At 45.2% G+C, this 18,943-nt stretch overlaps 1 protein-coding gene across 1 annotated transcript; it reads left to right on the top strand.

Moving 5' to 3' along the window:
* Nucleotides 1-9,626: 9,626 nt before the first annotated feature.
* LOC122022998 lies at nt 9,627-18,796 on the top strand. Its single transcript, XM_042581101.1, has 5 exons — nt 9,627-10,137; nt 13,830-13,957; nt 14,018-16,077; nt 16,150-18,526; nt 18,632-18,796. The coding sequence occupies exons 1-5, from the start codon at nt 9,627-9,629 to the stop codon at nt 18,794-18,796; spliced, it is 5,241 nt and encodes a 1,746-aa protein (XP_042437035.1).
* Nucleotides 18,797-18,943: the final 147 nt, after the last annotated feature.

The following is an 18,943-nucleotide window of genomic DNA, read 5'->3' as shown; positions in this document are numbered from 1 at the left end:
TTGCCAAAATAGTGTTGCTTGATCGGTACAAGGATTCTGGCCGAGAGCTTCACCTCAGAGCAGAGGGAAAGATCTGACACTAACCCTAGAGATAGAGGGTTAGTCAGAGGGGGTTCGAGGTCGGAGCCGCGGTGCATAGATGCAGCGATGACAGATTGACGGCTAGGGCATGGAAGATGGCTGCTGGATTGTGACGTCGAGTAGCTGGCATTGGGGCAGAGATGGTAGAGGAAGAAGGTGGCATCTATGTCAATCCCATGGCAAAGTGAAGGACACACTGAGCCGGCGATGGGATTCTGGTGACCGGTGATAGTAACGATGCTGGATTGCACAAGATTGTGTCACACTAGAGAGGGGAGATGCCTCCTTGCTCTTGGCTAAAGATAGCCAGCGTAGAGAAGGGTGGCTCCAAGATGATGGTGGCAGATCTGGAGGGGAGGAATGTGCCAGTGACGGTGAATTGGGGGAAGCGAAATCGCGAAGGAGGTGAAAAGGAAGTGTCGGCGACAATGAGAAGAGAAACTTAGGTTTAAGTATTTATAAGCTAGGTTTTAATTAATCAACTATATGTTAATTTAATTAATCAACTACTAACTAAATGAGTATTCCAAACAGACTTTCTCTTAGGCCTAATTGATTCATCCCTTTAAACGTGTCATACGAACTCCGTTTAGATCTCCAAAAATTTCTAGAAAAATCTAATAAGGTTATTTCTCTAATAACAATTATTATTTGATTGTCGAATCTTACATGCTCTCCCACTAATAAAAATTTAGTTCCCAAATTTCTTGCTCAACTCAGGGATTCTCATTGAGGGGTAACAACAAATATTTTCAAAAATATGAATTTTCATGATTTAAAAAAATAATTTTTTGAAAAAATAATTTTAAAATAATTTTTAATCTTTGAAAAATTCTAAAATTTGTTGTTATCACTATTAAGCACAATAATATAGAATTGTGATAAATTTATCATGAATAAACGAGATTAAAATCAGAAATTATAAATTATTTTATCCAGATAGATGTAATTTAAAAAAAATGTTTAAAAATAGATTTTGAACTCGAAAAATCTGGTAACTTTTTCTAAGTATATAAAATAGAGAGTATATCTATAGTAAAACAAAATTTTTGAAGATTAATCTTTTGAAAGTTTTTAATATTAAAAATTAACATTTTGATTAAAAATTAGAAAACTAATTAACGGCCAGAAATTTTTGAAAAAAATTTATTTTTCCAAAGAAAATAATATTTTATCATAAGAAATAAATTTTTTAAAGAATAAATCTAAAAATAAGATTTTTGTTAAAAATTTCATAAAAAAATATAGCGTTAAAAAATTTTATTTTATTTTTGTTAGTAGATAATATTTCCATTTTTAACCAAAAAAATTTTTGAACAAAATTATGACAAAAAAGTTTATGAAATAATTAATTTTACTAAAATATAATTAATTAAGTAAATTAATTTTTTAGTATGCATATGAAATTAATTTATTGAGCTAATCATGATTTTGATATTCAAAATAAATTATTTTCTACTGGATTAACCAAATATTTTCTTAGAATTAATTTTATTGAAACATTTACTGTAAGATATGCAAATTTATCTTAGGGCTATCGTGAAATAACCTTATGAAAATTTTAGGAAATTATAGAAATTTTTCTAGAGTTTTTCGGAGGTCGTATGACTAGTTTCGCGGGGATAGAAGTGGAGGTTCGGTTAGGTATACACGTGTGAGGGATTAATTGAGGAGTTACTTAGGGTTTGATTTCCTTAACCCTAAGTGGGTGCTATTAATAGGTTTCATTTCCCCACCCGAACCCTAAGCCCGACTCGATTTCTTTCTTTCCTCCTTCTCTCTCGTGCGACCTCCCCGACGCCGACGCCGGCCGCGACCATCGGCGATCTTCTCCTTCTTCTTCTCTCGGAGGCACCGGTGAGGAGGGATCCTGGAGTATTAAGGAGGAGGGGATACTATTCCGTTCTTTGACCCTTCCTTCTCCTCTGGACTCGGCGAACCGCGGCGACAGAGCTTTGATTTGGGGTTTTCGCCTACTGTCGGAAAGAGCTCGAGGGCACCGGCGTTGGATCTGGCCAGCATTGGCCGATTGGGTGAGGTAAGATCCACTGCCTTCTTCCCGATCTCTTTCTTGGTTCGTCGACAAGAGCAGATCGTGCCCTAGCCGCGACCGTGAGGTAGGTGTTTTGGTTTTTGGCCGTGGATTCGGACCTTTACTCTTCTCCTAGTATTGATTCAAGTGATCTTGATGAGGAACAATACCTGCGTTTAGGTTCCGGCCTCCAGCTCGATCGGATCATCTTCTTCATTCGGTTCTGTGATCATCTCCGACAATTAAAGGGGAAGCAGGTAACGAGAGCAACTGTTCTTACAGATCTTCTAGTTCTTTTCTGTTTCCTTTTGATCCGGTTGGGATTGATGCATTGGGTAGTTCACTGCGGGTAGGAAATTGATATCTGGTTAGTTCATGTTCTATCCCCTTAATCTGACAATAGTTGCAGTAGTTCTGTACATTCCTTTACCTGGATTATTGATGGAATCAGTGTGTTGTGGACTGTTCTGTTCGGTTGAGGGTAGGTTTCTGATGACAGGGGTAGGATACAATGCCTAATTCTTGTTCTTCTTCACCAACTAAGCGTTAGGTGCAATGTATGCTATTTAATGGGGTCGATGTTTTCCTTGATCCAAATCTGTGATGGAACAACAAGGGTTGTGAGTTGTTTGGATTAGTTTTAAGAGGGTTAAGAGTAGGCGGTTTTAATTGCTGTCAGTGTTGGGTTTCAAAATAAACTGTTGTGTGGTTTGTTATATCGGGTAATTAGAAGTTGAACATGTAAATTAACCTAATCTGAAATAGATTTAGTGGTGATTGGGTTCTTTTTCTTCCTGTTAGGGGTTTTAAGAAAGGGAGTAGTAATTGTATTAATTAGGATTTTTAAAGTTGGTTAATTGTTTATAGGTGATTCACTTATTTGTTTGTATACATATATTATATTTTATGGAATGTGTGATACAGGACCTTGATCTATACGGGCAGCGTGACGTGGGGTGGTTCTGTTGATACGAGTATCTCGAGGCGGGTATTTCTTCCCTTTTCTCCTACTTAGTTCTTTGAACTATAAAGCATGGTCGTTTTGTATGCTTAGGTTGCATTACCTTAAATCTGTATATTCGTTTTATTTCCTGCTTGACTCCTTCTATTTGAGCTTTGATATGATCATCTTTACTTCGATACAGTCTCACCCTTGGTATCAGAACTCTGTGCATGTGTATTGATAGAGTTAGTATCATAGAGTCGTCTGACTGGTACAATTAGCGTGTTTATCATGCATATTGATGTCGAGTGTGTATGGGACGGGTATGTGGTATGGGGGTTGTATACCTGGTTGACCACGTTGTGTGTTGGAGTAGGTGTATACGTTTGTGGTGGTTATTGGGGGTGTTGGGATACACTATGGATGATGGTATTTATATTGTGACTATTCACATCATGTCATCATTCATTGCATACTGACGACCGATGTCTTCCTTGTGGTGAGACGGTCGTCAGTTGTCTATAGCTGCCATTCAGCCACTTTTGGAGAGTGGTAGATAGGAGTGGAGCTAGTCCTGTCGCGCTTGCTCAGCCGTTCAGTGATTATACTCTGTCAGCCTCGACCACTCTGGAGTAGTGGGTCTTGAGGGTACAGTAGTCAGAGGGCTTGAGTTGTGAGTGGTCAGGGACCCTTAGCTGTGTAGTTATATAACTACTTAGCTGACCGTCCGCTTCGGCCGCATATAGCGGTGCTTGTACTGGAGGCTAGTACGGTATGTCACAGACCCAAGCCTCTCGGCCATACAGGGGTCGTGGTGTCTAGAGAGGTGGCGGGGGTGACCATGAGGCATGCATGCACTTTTGCATATGATGCGCGGTGCATCTGGGGAGATATTGTTGCATACATGCCTAGTAGATATTAGTGCATGTGATTGTGTGCTGTTGCATTTGTTTGCGCTATGTATGTTGCATTTGGGTGTCATACTGCATACATGTCATCTATTTTACATGTATATGCAGTTGTATCTATATTTGCACAGGTGTCTCTAGTTGATATGTTGCTAGTCTGGTGAGTTCCCTGATTTGGTATCATAGTTTTGCTACTAGTCGAGCATGTGTATCTACTGAGTCAGGTATGTTTATGTACAGTCCTTGTATTAGATATGTCTAGAGGCGTTATGTTCGATAGCATGATTCTATTCTTGTTATGGAGACTGTATCCTTTGATTCTTATGTTATGCACTTGCCATGCTTTATTCTGTCCTTACCGCTGAGTTCTTTGTACTCACCACCCCTTCTATACTGATATGTTTTCAGGTAGTAGGTAGTTGATTGGAGTTACTTGGAGTATGCTGCCAGCCGGTCCCACTTCCCGCGTTACATCCGAGGATTCTTACCGGGTTTTAGTCTTTTACTATTCGCATTCTACGTTTCATGGATTTGTTGTTGTCATTTTATACTATGACTTGATACGTGTATTGTGGACTTATACCTGTGGTGTGTCTTTTGTGGACTTCCGATTATGTGGGTTTCATATTCGTTTTCCGCTGAGTTTTTTTTGATATAGCCGTGTGGGCCACATATTCAACTGCGTGGTTGTGTTTATTTTCTGCATATATATCCCAGCCGCATGTGGCTGACGTATTTTTGCATGTATGAAAGTTTCAGATTGTCCCCGGTACAGGGGAGGTGCTGCCGAAATTTTTCGGGAGGTACTTCCCCGGGGCGTGACAATTTAGTGGTATCAGAGCATGGTTTTACGAGACCTATTTCGTCTGTTTTGGATTTTGAGGTTTTACGAGACCTATTTTGCATGTTTTGGATTTTGGGGGTTACGAGACGTAAAAGCGTTTTCGGGTTTTAAGGCTTGTGAAGTCTATCTTACGTGTTTCGGGTTTTGAGGTTACGAGGTCTATTTCTCGGGTCGTGGATTTTCCGAGGAATCCGAGATTTACGAGTTTCGCGAGGATTGCGATGTTTACGATGGTTTGCACTCGAGACTCGTATTTTTCCGATGTGACTGTTCGGACCCTGGGACCAGGCAGCGGCAGGATACCTCCAAGTTATAGGAAGTAAGTTAAATTACTGTCGTATTAAATTGTTGTAGACTTACCTTGTTGCTCATATCAGGGATGAAGCGCGGAGATACGACCCCTCGTCCGCGTCGTGGTCCGGGTCGACCCCGGAAACCACATATTGAGTCGGTAGAGGCTGAGCCAGTGGAGTACGAGGAGGATTCTGTTAGGGATCCTACAGAGGTTGAGATTGACAGCCGTGCATAGACTCCTCAGATTCCCACGAGAGATCCGGGTTTTCAGCCTCAGGCGGTTCCTCCCACCTTACCACCGGTAGCCCCTATTCCTACTTCTACTTCTTGGGCGAAGGACAGGGCTCGGATTCCGTTACTGGCCCGATCGGTGAAAGATCGTTTTACCCTATTCTATGGTGTTCCCGACCCCAGTGTCGCTCGTTCCTGGTTGGGAAATGTGGAGGATACCTTCGGATACTTATCATGTACAGAGGAAGAAAAAGCTGAACTAGCTGCATATCACCTCCGAGATCAGGCTGTTACTTGGTGGAAGATGCAGAAGTCACTCTTCGGGGATCAGAGTATTACCTGGGCTTTATTCAGAGATGCCTTCGAGAGACAGTATTTTCCTGCTCCGTACCGTATAGCCCGCCGACAGGAATTCTTAAGTCTTAAGCAAGGGGATAGATCGGTGATGGAGTATGAGGCAGAGTTTAACCGATTAGCTGAGTACTGCCCGCAGCTTGTCGCTCAGGACAGCGATCGGTTAGACCAGTTTACCCAGGGCCTTGCGGCGTATATTCGTATCAGGATGTCGGGTTTTACTCCCAGCACTTACCGAGAGGCATTGGACAGAGCATTGATGATCGAGATGACACAGCAGCAAGTTTCTCAGGAGCGGGGAAAGGATAAACAGAAGGCTCAGGATACAACTCCAAATCAAAGGCAACAGAATAAGGGTCAGAAAAAGCGGAAGAAATGGCAGGGATCCCAGACTGCTCCGGGGGAGTCTTATCGATCAGCGAAGACAGGACGGTCATCAGCTGGTTCATCTAAATCCTCTCAGAAGGATTCTTCCAGGGAGTATAGATGTTACAGGTGTGGCACTGAGGGGCATATTAAACCTAATTGTCCAATGGGTCAGGACGTATGCTACTATTGTAAACTTCCGGGTCATGTGAGTCGAGACTGCACACTGAAGGCACAGATGGAGGCAGCTAAGAGTACTCCACAGGGGAGCAGTACTACTCAGACGCGACGGTCGAAGAGCGCACAGAGGACACAGAGTGCTCCGTACCAGCAGCGTGTGCCACCTCCTCAGGCACAGGTATATCACATCCAGGGCCACGAGCACTCAGCGGTACCAGTTGCTATACATTATGCCTCTACGGGTTCTTCACATCAGACATATCCGGCACCGCAGACTCTTATGACGCCGCCTAGCTCTTTTCCAGTGGTACAGCCTCAGCAGTATGCTCCTACTCATCAGCCCCAGCAGTATACTACCACTCATCAGCCTCAGCAGTATACTACCACTCATCAGCCTCAGCAGTTCACCACTACTCCACCGGCACCGTTTCAGACTGCTACTGGAGTATCGCCGTCATGCCCTGATGTGGGACGAGTGTATGCTATTACTCGCGAGGAGGCACAGCGGGCCGAGGGATCGGTCTTTCGGGGTATGATTACTGTTTATTCATTTCCTGCTGAATTGTTGATTGATACTGGTAGTTCCCACTCTTTTATTTCCCGGGCATTTCTGAGTAAGATTTGTAGACTACCTGTTCGTCGGACTCACTCATTGGCGGTATCCTTACCCTCGGGAGAGATACTGGATATCAGTCAAGAGATTAAAGAATGTCCGTTGGATTTCGAGAGTCAGACCCTTACGGTGGACTTGCAGGTTCTGGATATGCTAGAATTTGACATCATTTTGGGTATGGACTGGTTGGCCAGACATTATGCTACCGTTGACTGCAGCGCTAGAATGGTTACATTTAGACCTCCGGGTCTACCATCCTGGGTATTCATGGGTACCAAGGATGAGGGGATTTCTATCATCTCGGCGATGCAAGCTCAGCGATTATTGTCTCAAGGATGTCGGGGGTATTTGTTATCTATGATTAAGATTGATCAGTATACTACCACACAGTTATCTGACATTCCTATAGTACAGGAGTACCCTGAGGTATTTCCAGAAGAATTACCCGGCTTGCCCCCGAAAAGGCAGGTGGAGTTCACGATTGAGTTGATTCCGGGGACAGCACCGGTGTCCAAGGCCCCATATCGCATGGCGCCTAAGGAGTTGGAGGAGCTAAAGGTACAGCTACAGGAGCTGCTGGATAGAGGGTTTATCCGTCCTAGTGTGTCTCCATGGGGAGCTCCGGTACTCTTTGTGAAGAAAAAGGACGGATCGATGAGATTATGCATCGACTATCGACAGCTGAACGCAGTGACTGTTAAGAATAAATATCCACTGCCGCGTATAGAGGATCTATTCGATCAGCTCAAGAATACCTGTGTGTATTCAAAGATTGATCTGCGCTCTGGCTATCATCAGCTCAGTGTGAGAGATTCAGATATACAGAAGACAACCTTCCGTACTCGATATGGACACTATGAGTTCTTGGTAATGCCATTTGGGCTTACCAATGCTCCGGCAGTTTTCATGGACCTGATGAATAGGGTATTTCTGGAGTTCCTGGATCAGTTTGTGATTGTGTTCATCGATGATATTTTGATATATTCTCGATCCGAGGAAGAGCATGGGCGACATCTTCGTATAGTATTGGAGACGCTCCGGCGAGAGCGTCTTTATGCAAAATTCAGCAAATGTGCATTCTGGTTATCTTCTGTGGGTTTTCTGGGACATATTGTTTCTAGCAGTGGTATTTCAGTGGACCCACAAAAGATAGAGGCGGTTACCAGTTGGGAGCAGCCAAAGTCTGTACAGGAGATTCGTAGCTTTCTTGGTCCGGTATTACCGCAGATTTGTAGAGGGCTTCTCTAGCATAGCTCTGCCGTTGACTCAGTTGACCAGGAAAGGGGTGAAGTTTTGCTGGACAAAGTCTTGCGAGACGAGTTTCCAGGAACTTAAGCGAAGACTCATTTCTGCACCGATACTGGTGCTTCCGTCCGGAGATGATGGTTTCGTGCTTTATACGGATGCATCATTGCAGGGGTTAGGCGCAGTACTTATGCAGCATGGACGGGTAGTTTCTTATGCCTCACGTCAGTTGAAAGAGCATGAGAAGAACTATCCGGTGCATGACCTGGAGTTAGCAGCTATTATATATGCGTTGAAAATATGGAGACATCATCTATATGGGATCACCTTCGAGATATTCACAGACCATAAGAGTCTTAAGTATCTAGCTACTCAGAAAGAATTGAATTTAAGACAGAGGAGATGGATGGAATTCTTGAAGGACTATGACTGTACGATCAACTACCACCCAGGGAAAGCCAACGTGGTAGCTGATGCGTTGAGTAGAAAATCCCGAGGAGTTCTAGCTTGTCACCGTGTGCTGGTTACTGAACTGGTTCAGAAATTTTCTGAGTTGGGATTGGTAGAGCAGGGTCAGACTGAGCGGGGTATCCTGTTATCTATGGTTGCCCAGTCACCCATGGTAGAGAGGATTAAAGAAGCCCAGGCTACAGATCAGCATCTACAGTTGTTGTGTAGCAAAATCACCCCAGGACAGCAGACGGGGTTCTCTTGCGATGACAGTGGGATTCTATACTTCCAGGGGAGGTTGTGTGTTCCTGAAGCACCTCCTGTGAAAGAAGACCTACTTCAGGAGGCACATCGGTCCAGATTTGCGATTCATCCTGGTGGTACCCGCATGTACAGGGATCTGAGGCGTTCTTATTGGTGGACTGGCATGAAGAAGGACATTGCAGATTTCGTGGCTCGATGCCTTGTATGTCAGCAGGTGAAGGCTGAACATCGAGACCCGCTGGTTTGCTACGAAGATTCAGCTACCAGAATGGAAATGGGAACACATCACGATGGATTTCGTCGTGGGACCGCCCAGAACCCGACAAGCACATGATACGATTTGGGTAATCGTTGATCGGTTAACCAAATCCGCTCATTTCCTTCCGATCCGTAGGACGGAGTCATTGGATCGATTAGCGGGGTTGTATTGTAGAGAGATTATCCGGCTCCATGGTGTACCTCTCAGTATTATTTCAGATAGAGATCCGCGATTTACTTCGCGATTCTGGCAGAGTTTACTGCAGGCTATGGGTACAGAGTTACGATTCAGTACTGCTTTCCACCCCCAGACAGACGGTCAGTCAGAGCGTACTATACAGACATTAGAGGATTTATTGCGATCATGCGTCATAGACTTCGGAGGTAGTTGGGAGGATCATTTACATTTAGCGGAATTCGCCTACAACAACAGTTATCATTCAGCGATACAGATGGCACCTTATGAGGCGTTGTATGGCAGAGCCTGTAGATCCCCCACCCTATGGGTGGAAGTTGGGGAATCCCAGATTTTGGGACCACAGAGCCTTCAGCGTGATGCAGAGATGGTTCGTACTATCAGGCGCAGACTGGCAGAGGCTCAGGATCGGCAGAAGAGTTATGCGGATCGTAGACGGAGACCGTTAGAGTTTGCTGTTGGTGATCATGTATTCTTACGGGTATCCCCTACGAAAGGAGTAAAAAGGTTTGGATTGAAGGGAAAATTAGCACCTCGCTATATTGGACCCTTCCAAATTCTCGAGAGGATAGGTGCGGTAGCGTATCGACTGGCGCTACCACCTTCACTTTCCGGGGTGCATGATGTTTTCCATGTATCTATGTTGAGGAGATATGTACCGCACCCTTCGCATGTTCTCACCGGTGTATCAGTTGTACTTCAGCCGGATATTTCTTATGAGGAGATTCCAGTTCGGATTTTGGACCGCAAAGAGCGCCGGTTGCGGAACAAGACGATTCGGCTGGTCAAGGTCGGATGGCGGCATCACTCAGAGGAAGAAGCCACCTGGGAGTTGGAAGATAAGATGCGGACCAGTTACCCCCACCTGTTTACTGGAGGTGAGTAAAGCTTATTTCAGTAATTAAAATAAAGTCATCTACTACTTCTTGCTGTCGGTTAGTAGTGGTAAATTTGGGGACCAAATTCTTATTAGTGGGGGAGAATGTAAGATATGCAAATTTATCTTAGGGCTATCGTGAAATAACCTTATGAAAATTTTAGGAAATTATAGAAATTTTTCTAGAGTTTTTCGGAGGTCGTATGACTAGTTTCGCGGGGATAGAAGTGGAGGTTCGGTTAGGTATACACGTGTGAGGGATTAATTGAGGAGTTACTTAGGGTTTGATTTCCTTAACCCTAAGTAGGTGCTATTAATAGGTTTCATTTCCCCACCCGAACCCTAAGCCCGACTCGATTTCTTTCTTTCCTCCTTCTCTCTCGTGCGACCTCCCCGACGCCGACGCCGGCCGCGACCATCGGCGATCTTCTCCTTCTTCTTCTCTCGGAGGCACCGGTGAGGAGGGATCCTGGAGTATTAAGGAGGAGGGGATACTATTCCGTTCTTTGACCCTTCCTTCTCCTCTGGACTCGGCGAACCGCGGCGACAGAGCTTTGATTTGGGGTTTTCGCCTACTGTCGGAAAGAGCTCGAGGGCACCGGCGTTGGATCTGGCCAGCATTGGCCGATTGGGTGAGGTAAGATCCACTGCCTTCTTCCCGATCTCTTTCTTGGTTCGTCGACAAGAGCAGATCGTGCCCTAGCCGCGACCGTGAGGTAGGTGTTTTGGTTTTTGGCCGTGGATTCGGACCTTTACTCTTCTCTAGTATTGATTCAAGTGATCTTGATGAGGAACAATACCTGCGTTTAGGTTCCGGCCTCCAGCTCGATCGGATCATCTTCTTCATTCGGTTCTGTGATCATCTCCGACAATTAAAGGGGAAGCAGGTAACGAGAGCAATTGTTCTTACAGATCTTCTAGTTCTTTTCTGTTTCCTTTTGATCCGGTTGGGATTGATGCATTGGGTAGTTCACTGCGGGTAGGAAATTGATATCTGGTTAGTTCATGTTCTATCCCCTTAATCTGACAATAGTTGCAGTAGTTCTGTACATTCCTTTACCTGGATTATTGATGGAAGCAGTGTGTTTTGGACTGTTCTGTTCGGTTGAGGGTAGGTTTCTGATGACAGGGGTAGGATACAATGCCTAATTCTTGTTCTTCTTCACCAACTAAGCGTTAGGTGCAATGTATGCTATTTAATGGGGTCGATGTTTTCCTTGATCCAAATCTGTGATGGAACAACAAGGGTTGTGAGTTGTTTGGATTAGTTTTAAGAGGGTTAAGAGTAGGCGGTTTTAATTGCTGTCAGTGTTGGGTTTCAAAATAAACTGTTGTGTGGTTTGTTATATCGGGTAATTAGAAGTTGAACATGTAAATTAACCTAATCTGAAATAGATTTAGTGGTGATTGGGTTCTTTTTCTTCCTGTTAGGGGTTTTAAGAAAGGGAGTAGTAATTGTATTAATTAGGATTTTTAAAGTTGGTTAATTGTTTATAGGTGATTCACTTATTTGTTTGTATACATATATTATATTTTATGGAATGTGTGATACAGGACCTTGATCTATACGGGCAGCGTGACGTGGGGTGGTTCTGTTGATACGAGTATCTCGAGGCGGGTATTTCTTCCCTTTTCTCCTACTTAGTTCTTTGAACTATAAAGCATGGTCGTTTTGTATGCTTAGGTTGCATTACCTTAAATCTGTATATTCGTTTTATTTCCTGCTTGACTCCTTCTATTTGAGCTTTGATATGATCATCTTTACTTCGATACAGTCTCACCCTTGGTATCAGAACTCTGTGCATGTGTATTGATAGAGTTAGTATCATAGAGTCGTCTGACTGGTACAATTAGCGTGTTTATCATGCATATTGATGTCGAGTGTGTATGGGACGGGTATGTGGTATGGGGGTTGTATACCTGGTTGACCACGTTGTGTGTTGGAGTAGGTGTATACGTTTGTGGTGGTTATTGGGGGTGTTGGGATACACTATGGATGATGGTATTTATATTGTGACTATTCACATCATGTCATCATTCATTGCATACTGACGACCGATGTCTTCCTTGTGGTGAGACGGTCGTCAGTTGTCTATAGCTGCCATTCACCCACTTTTGGAGAGTGGTAGATAGGAGTGGAGCTAGTCCTGTCGCGCTTGCTCAGCCGTTCGGTGATTATACTGTCAGCCTCGACCACTCTGGAGTAGTGGGTCTTGAGGGTCAGTGGTCGAGGGCTTGAGTTGTGAGTGGTCGGGGACCCTTAGCTGTAGTTATATAACTACTTAGCTGACCGTCCGCTTGACCGCATATAGCGGTGCTTGTACTGGAGGCTAGTACGGTATGTCACGGACCCAAGCCTCTCGGCCATACAGGGGTCGTGGTGTCTAGAGAGGTGGCGGGGGTGACCATGAGGCATGCATGCACTTTTGCATATGATGCGCGGTGCATCTGGGGAGATATTGTTGCATACATGCCTAGTAGATATTAGTGCATGTGATTGTGTGCTGTTGCATTTGTTTGCGCTATGTATGTTGCATTTGGGTGTCATACTGCATACATGTCATCTATTTTACATGTATATGCAGTTGTATCTATATTTGCACAGGTGTCTCTAGTTGATATGTTGCTAGTCTGGTGAGTTCCCTGATTTGGTATCATAGTTTTGCTACTAGTCGAGCATGTGTATCTACTGAGTCAGGTATGTTTATGTACAGTCCTTGTATTAGATATGTCTAGAGGCGTTATGTTCGATAGCATGATTCTATTCTTGTTATGGAGACTGTATCCTTTGATTCTTATGTTATGCACTTGCCATGCTTTATTCTGTCCTTACCGCTGAGTTCTTTGTACTCACCACCCCTTCTATACTGATATGTTTTCAGGTAGTAGGTAGTTGATTGGAGTTACTTGGAGTATGCTGCCAGCCGGTCCCACTTCCCGCGTTACATCCGAGGATTCTTACCGGGTTTTAGTCTTTTACTATTCGCATTCTACGTTTCATGGATTTGTTGTTGTCATTTTATACTATGACTTGATACGTGTATTGTGGACTTATACCTGTGGTGTGTCTTTTGTGGACTTCCGATTATGTGGGTTTCATATTCGTTTTCCGCTGAGTTTTTTTTGATATAGCCGTGTGGGCCACATATTCAACTGCGTGGTTGTGTTTATTTTCTGCATATATATCCCAGCCGCATGTGGCTGACGTATTTTTGCATGTATGAAAGTTTCAGATTGTCCCCGGTGCAGGGGAGGTCTCCGAAATTTTTCGGGAGGTACTTCCCAGGGGCGTGACAATTTAGTGGTATCAGAGCATGGTTTTTCGAGACCTATTTCGTCTGTTTTGGATTTTGAGGTTTTACGAGACCTATTTTGCATGTTTTGGATTTTGGGGGTTACGAGACGTAAAAGCGTTTTCGGGTTTTAAGGCTTGTGAAGTCTATCTTACGTGTTTCGGGTTTTGAGGTTACGAGGTCTATTTCTCGGGTCGTGGATTTTCCGAGGATTCCGAGATTTACGAGTTTCGCGAGGATTGCGATGTTTACGATGGTTTGCACTCGAGACTCGTATTTTTCCGATGTGACTGTTCGGACATTGGGACCAGGCAGCGGCAGGATACCTCCAAGTTATAGGAAGTAAGTTAAATTACTGTCGTATTAAATTGTTGTAGACTTACCTTGTTGCTCATATCAGGGATGAAGCGCGGAGATACGACCCCTCGTCCGCGTCGTGGTCCGGGTCGACCCCGGAAACCACATATTGAGTCGGTAGAGGCTGAGCCAGTGGAGTACGAGGAGGATTCTGTTAGGGATCCTACAGAGGTTGAGATTGACAGCCGTGCATAGACTCCTCAGATTCCCACGAGAGATCCGGGTTTTCAGCCTCAGGCGGTTCCTCCCACCTTACCACCGGTAGCCCCTATTCCTACTTCTACTTCTTGGGCGAAGGACAGGGCTCGGATTCCGTTACTGGCCCGATCGGTGAAAGATCGTTTTACCCTATTCTATGGTGTTCCCGACCCCAGTGTCGCTCGTTCCTGGTTGGGAAATGTGGAGGATACCTTCGGATACTTATCATGTACAGAGGAAGAAAAAGCTGAACTAGCTGCATATCACCTCCGAGATCAGGCTGTTACTTGGTGGAAGATGCAGAAGTCACTCTTCGGGGATCAGAGTATTACCTGGGCTTTATTCAGAGATGCCTTCGAGAGACAGTATTTTCCTGCTCCGTACCGTATAGCCCGCCGACAGGAATTCTTAAGTCTTAAGCAAGGGGATAGATCGGTGATGGAGTATGAGGCAGAGTTTAACCGATTAGCTGAGTACTGCCCGCAGCTTGTCGCTCAGGACAGCGATCGGTTAGACCAGTTTACCCAGGGCCTTGCGGCGTATATTCGTATCAGGATGTCGGGTTTTACTCCCAGCACTTACCGAGAGGCATTGGACAGAGCATTGATGATCGAGATGACACAGCAGCAAGTTTCTCAGGAGCGGGGAAAGGATAAACAGAAGGCTCAGGATACAACTCCAAATCAAAGGCAACAGAATAAGGGTCAGAAAAAGCGGAAGAAATGGCAGGGATCCCAGACTGCTCCGGGGGAGTCTTATCGATCAGCGAAGACAGGACGGTCATCAGCTGGTTCATCTAAATCCTCTCAGAAGGATTCTTCCAGGGAGTATAGATGTTACAGGTGTGGCACTGAGGGGCATATTAAACCTAATTGTCCAATGGGTCAGGACGTATGCTACTATTGTAAACTTCCGGGTCATGTGAGTCGAGACTGCACACTGAAGGCACAGATGGAGGCAGCTAAGAGTACTCCACAGGGGAGCAGTACTACTCAGACGCGACGGTCGAAGAGCGCACAGAGGACACAGAGTGCTCCGTACCAGCAGCGTGTGCCACCTCCTCAGGCACAGGTATATCACATCCAGGGCCACGAGCACTCAGCGGTACCAGTTGCTATACATTATGCCTCTACGGGTTCTTCACATCAGACATATCCGGCACCGCAGACTCTTATGACGCCGCCTAGCTCTTTTCCAGTGGTACAGCCTCAGCAGTATGCTCCTACTCATCAGCCCCAGCAGTATACTACCACTCATCAGCCTCAGCAGTATACTACCACTCATCAGCCTCAGCAGTTCACCACTACTCCACCGGCACCGTTTCAGACTGCTACTGGAGTATCGCCGTCATGCCCTGATGTGGGACGAGTGTATGCTATTACTCGCGAGGAGGCACAGCGGGCCGAGGGATCGGTCTTTCGGGGTATGATTACTGTTTATTCATTTCCTGCTGAATTGTTGATTGATACTGGTAGTTCCCACTCTTTTTTTTCCCGGGCATTTCTGAGTAAGATTTGTAGACTACCTGTTCGTCGGACTCACTCATTGGCGGTATCCTTACCCTCGGGAGAGATACTGGATATCAGTCAAGAGATTAAAGAATGTCCGTTGGATTTCGAGAGTCAGACCCTTACGGTGGACTTGCAGGTTCTGGATATGCTAGAATTTGACATCATTTTGGGTATGGACTGGTTGGCCAGACATTATGCTACCGTTGACTGCAGCGCTAGAATGGTTACATTTAGACCTCCGGGTCTACCATCCTGGGTATTCATGGGTACCAAGGATGAGGGGATTTCTATCATCTCGGCGATGCAAGCTCAGCGATTATTGTCTCAAGGATGTCGGGGGTATTTGTTATCTATGATTAAGATTGATCAGTATACTACCACACAGTTATCTGACATTCCTATAGTACAGGAGTACCCTGAGGTATTTCCAGAAGAATTACCCGGCTTGCCCCCGAAAAGGCAGGTGGAGTTCACGATTGAGTTGATTCCGGGGACAGCACCGGTGTCCAAGGCCCCATATCGCATGGCGCCTAAGGAGTTGGAGGAGCTAAAGGTACAGCTACAGGAGCTGCTGGATAGAGGGTTTATCCGTCCTAGTGTGTCTCCATGGGGAGCTCCGGTACTCTTTGTGAAGAAAAAGGACGGATCGATGAGATTATGCATCGACTATCGACAGCTGAACGCAGTGACTGTTAAGAATAAATATCCACTGCCGCGTATAGAGGATCTATTCGATCAGCTCAAGAATACCTGTGTGTATTCAAAGATTGATCTGCGCTCTGGCTATCATCAGCTCAGTGTGAGAGATTCAGATATACAGAAGACAGCCTTCCGTACTCGATATGGACACTATGAGTTCTTGGTAATGCCATTTGGGCTTACCAATGCTCCGGCAGTTTTCATGGACCTGATGAATAGGGTATTTCTGGAGTTCCTGGATCAGTTTGTGATTGTGTTCATCGATGATATTTTGATATATTCTCGATCCGAGGAAGAGCATGGGCGACATCTTCGTATAGTATTGGAGACGCTTCGGCGAGAGCGTCTTTATGCAAAATTCAGCAAATGTGCATTCTGGTTATCTTCTGTGGGTTTTCTGGGACATATTGTTTCTAGCAGTGGTATTTCAGTGGACCCACAAAAGATAGAGGCGGTTACCAGTTGGGAGCAGCCAAAGTCTGTACAGGAGATTCGTAGCTTTCTTGGTCTGGCAGGGTATTACCGCAGATTTGTAGAGGGCTTCTCTAGCATAGCTCTGCCGTTGACTCAGTTGACCAGGAAAGGGGTGAAGTTTTGCTGGACAAAGTCTTGCGAGACGAGTTTCCAGGAACTTAAGCGAAGACTCATTTCTGCACCGATACTGGTGCTTCCGTCCGGAGATGATGGTTTCGTGCTTTATACGGATGCATCATTGCAGGGGTTAGGCGCAGTACTTATGCAGCATGGACGGGTAGTTTCTTATGCCTCACGTCAGTTGAAAGAGCATGAGAAGAACTATCCGGTGCATGACCTGGAGTTAGCAGCTATTATATATGCGTTGAAAATATGGAGACATCATCTATATGGGATCACCTTCGAGATATTCACAGACCATAAGAGTCTTAAGTATCTTGCTACTCAGAAAGAATTGAATTTAAGACACAGTAGATGGATGGAATTCTTGAAGGACTATGACTGTACGATCAACTACCACCCAGGGAAAGCCAACGTGGTAGCTGATGCGTTGAGTAGAAAATCCCGAGGAGTTCTAGCTTGTCACCGTGTGCTGGTTACTGAACTGGTTCAGAAATTTTCTGAGTTGGGATTGGTAGAGCAGGGTCAGACTGAGCGGGGTATCCTGTTATCTATGGTTGCCCAGTCACCCATGGTAGAGAGGATTAAAGAAGCCCAGGCTACAGATCAGCATCTACAGTTGTTGTGTAGCAAAATCACCCCAGGACAGCAGACGGGGTTCTCTTGCGATGACAGTGGGATTCTATACTTCCAGGGGAGGTTGTGTGTTCCTGAAGCACCTCCTGTGAAAGAAGACCTACTTCAGGAGGCACATCGGTCCAGATTTGCGATTCATCCTGGTGGTACCCGCATGTACAGGGATCTGAGGCGTTCTTATTGGTGGACTGGCATGAAGAAGGACATTGCAGATTTCGTGGCTCGATGCCTTGTATGTCAGCAGGTGAAGGCTGAACATCAGAGACCCGCTGGTTTGCTACAGAAGATTCAGCTACCTGAATGGAAATGGGAACACATCACGATGGATTTCGTCGTGGGACTGCCCAGAACCCGACGAGCACATGACACGATTTGGGTAATCGTTGATCGGTTAACCAAATCCGCTCATTTCCTTCCGATCCGTAGGACGGAGTCATTGGATCGATTAGCGGGGTTGTATTGTAGAGAGATTATCCGGCTCCATGGTGTACCTCTCAGTATTATTTCAGATAGAGATCCGCGATTTACTTCGCGATTCTGGCAGAGTTTACTGCAGGCTATGGGTACAGAGTTACGATTCAGTACTGCTTTCCACCCCCAGACAGACGGTCAGTCAGAGCGTACTATACAGACATTAGAGGATTTATTGCGATCATGCGTCATAGACTTCGGAGGTAGTTGGGAGGATCATTTACATTTAGCGGAATTCGCCTACAACAACAGTTATCATTCAGCGATACAGATGGCACCTTATGAGGCGTTGTATGGCAGAGCCTGTAGATCCCCCACCCTATGGGTGGAAGTTGGGGAATCCCAGATTTTGGGACCACAGAGCCTTCAGCGTGATGCAGAGATGGTTCGTACTATCAGGCGCAGACTGTCAGAGGCTCAGGATCGGCAGAAGAGTTATGCGGATCGTAGACGGAGACCGTTAGAGTTTGCTGTTGGTGATCATGTATTCTTACGGGTATCCCCTACGAAAGGAGTAAAAAGGTTTGGATTGAAGGGAAAATTAGCACCTCGCTATATTGGACCCTTCCAAATTCTCGAGAGGATAGGTGCGGTAGCGTATCGACTGGCGCTACCACCTTCACTTTCCGGGGTGCATGATGTTTTCCATGTATCTATGTTGAGGAGATATGTACCGCACCCTTCGCATGTTCTCACCGGTGTATCAGTTGTACTTCAGCCGGATATTTCTTATGAGGAGATTCCAGTTCGGATTTTGGACCGCAAAGAGCGCCGGTTGCGGAACAAGACGATTCGGCTGGTCAAGGTCGGATGGCGGCATCACTCAGAGGAAGAAGCCACCTGGGAGTTGGAAGATAAGATGCGGACCAGTTACCCCCACCTGTTTACTGGAGGTGAGTAAAGCTTATTTCAGTAATTAAAATAAAGTCATCTACTACTTCTTGCTGTCGGTTAGTAGTGGTAAATTTGGGGACCAAATTCTTATTAGTGGGGGAGAATGTAAGATATGCAAATTTATCTTAGGGCTATCGTGAAATAACCTTATGAA

The sequence above is a fragment of the Zingiber officinale genome, chromosome 9B, assembly GCF_018446385.1.
Source record: "Zingiber officinale cultivar Zhangliang chromosome 9B, Zo_v1.1, whole genome shotgun sequence".
Classification (NCBI taxonomy): Eukaryota; Viridiplantae; Streptophyta; class Magnoliopsida; order Zingiberales; family Zingiberaceae; genus Zingiber; species Zingiber officinale.
This window is presented reverse-complemented; position numbering and strand designations above follow the sequence as displayed.

Excerpts from the sequence above, each read along its gene's own strand:
- LOC122022998 (XM_042581101.1), top strand. The coding sequence starts at position 9,627 with ATGGTTCGTACTATCAGGCGCAGACTGGCAGAGGCTCAGGATCGGCAG. Across the intron at positions 10,138-13,829 it reads CCCCCACCTGTTTACTGGAG|GGATGAAGCGCGGAGATACG; the intron begins GTGAGTAAAGCT and ends TGCTCATATCAG. Across the intron at positions 16,078-16,149 it reads CAGGAGCTGCTGGATAGAGG|ATTATGCATCGACTATCGAC; the intron begins GTTTATCCGTCC and ends CGGATCGATGAG.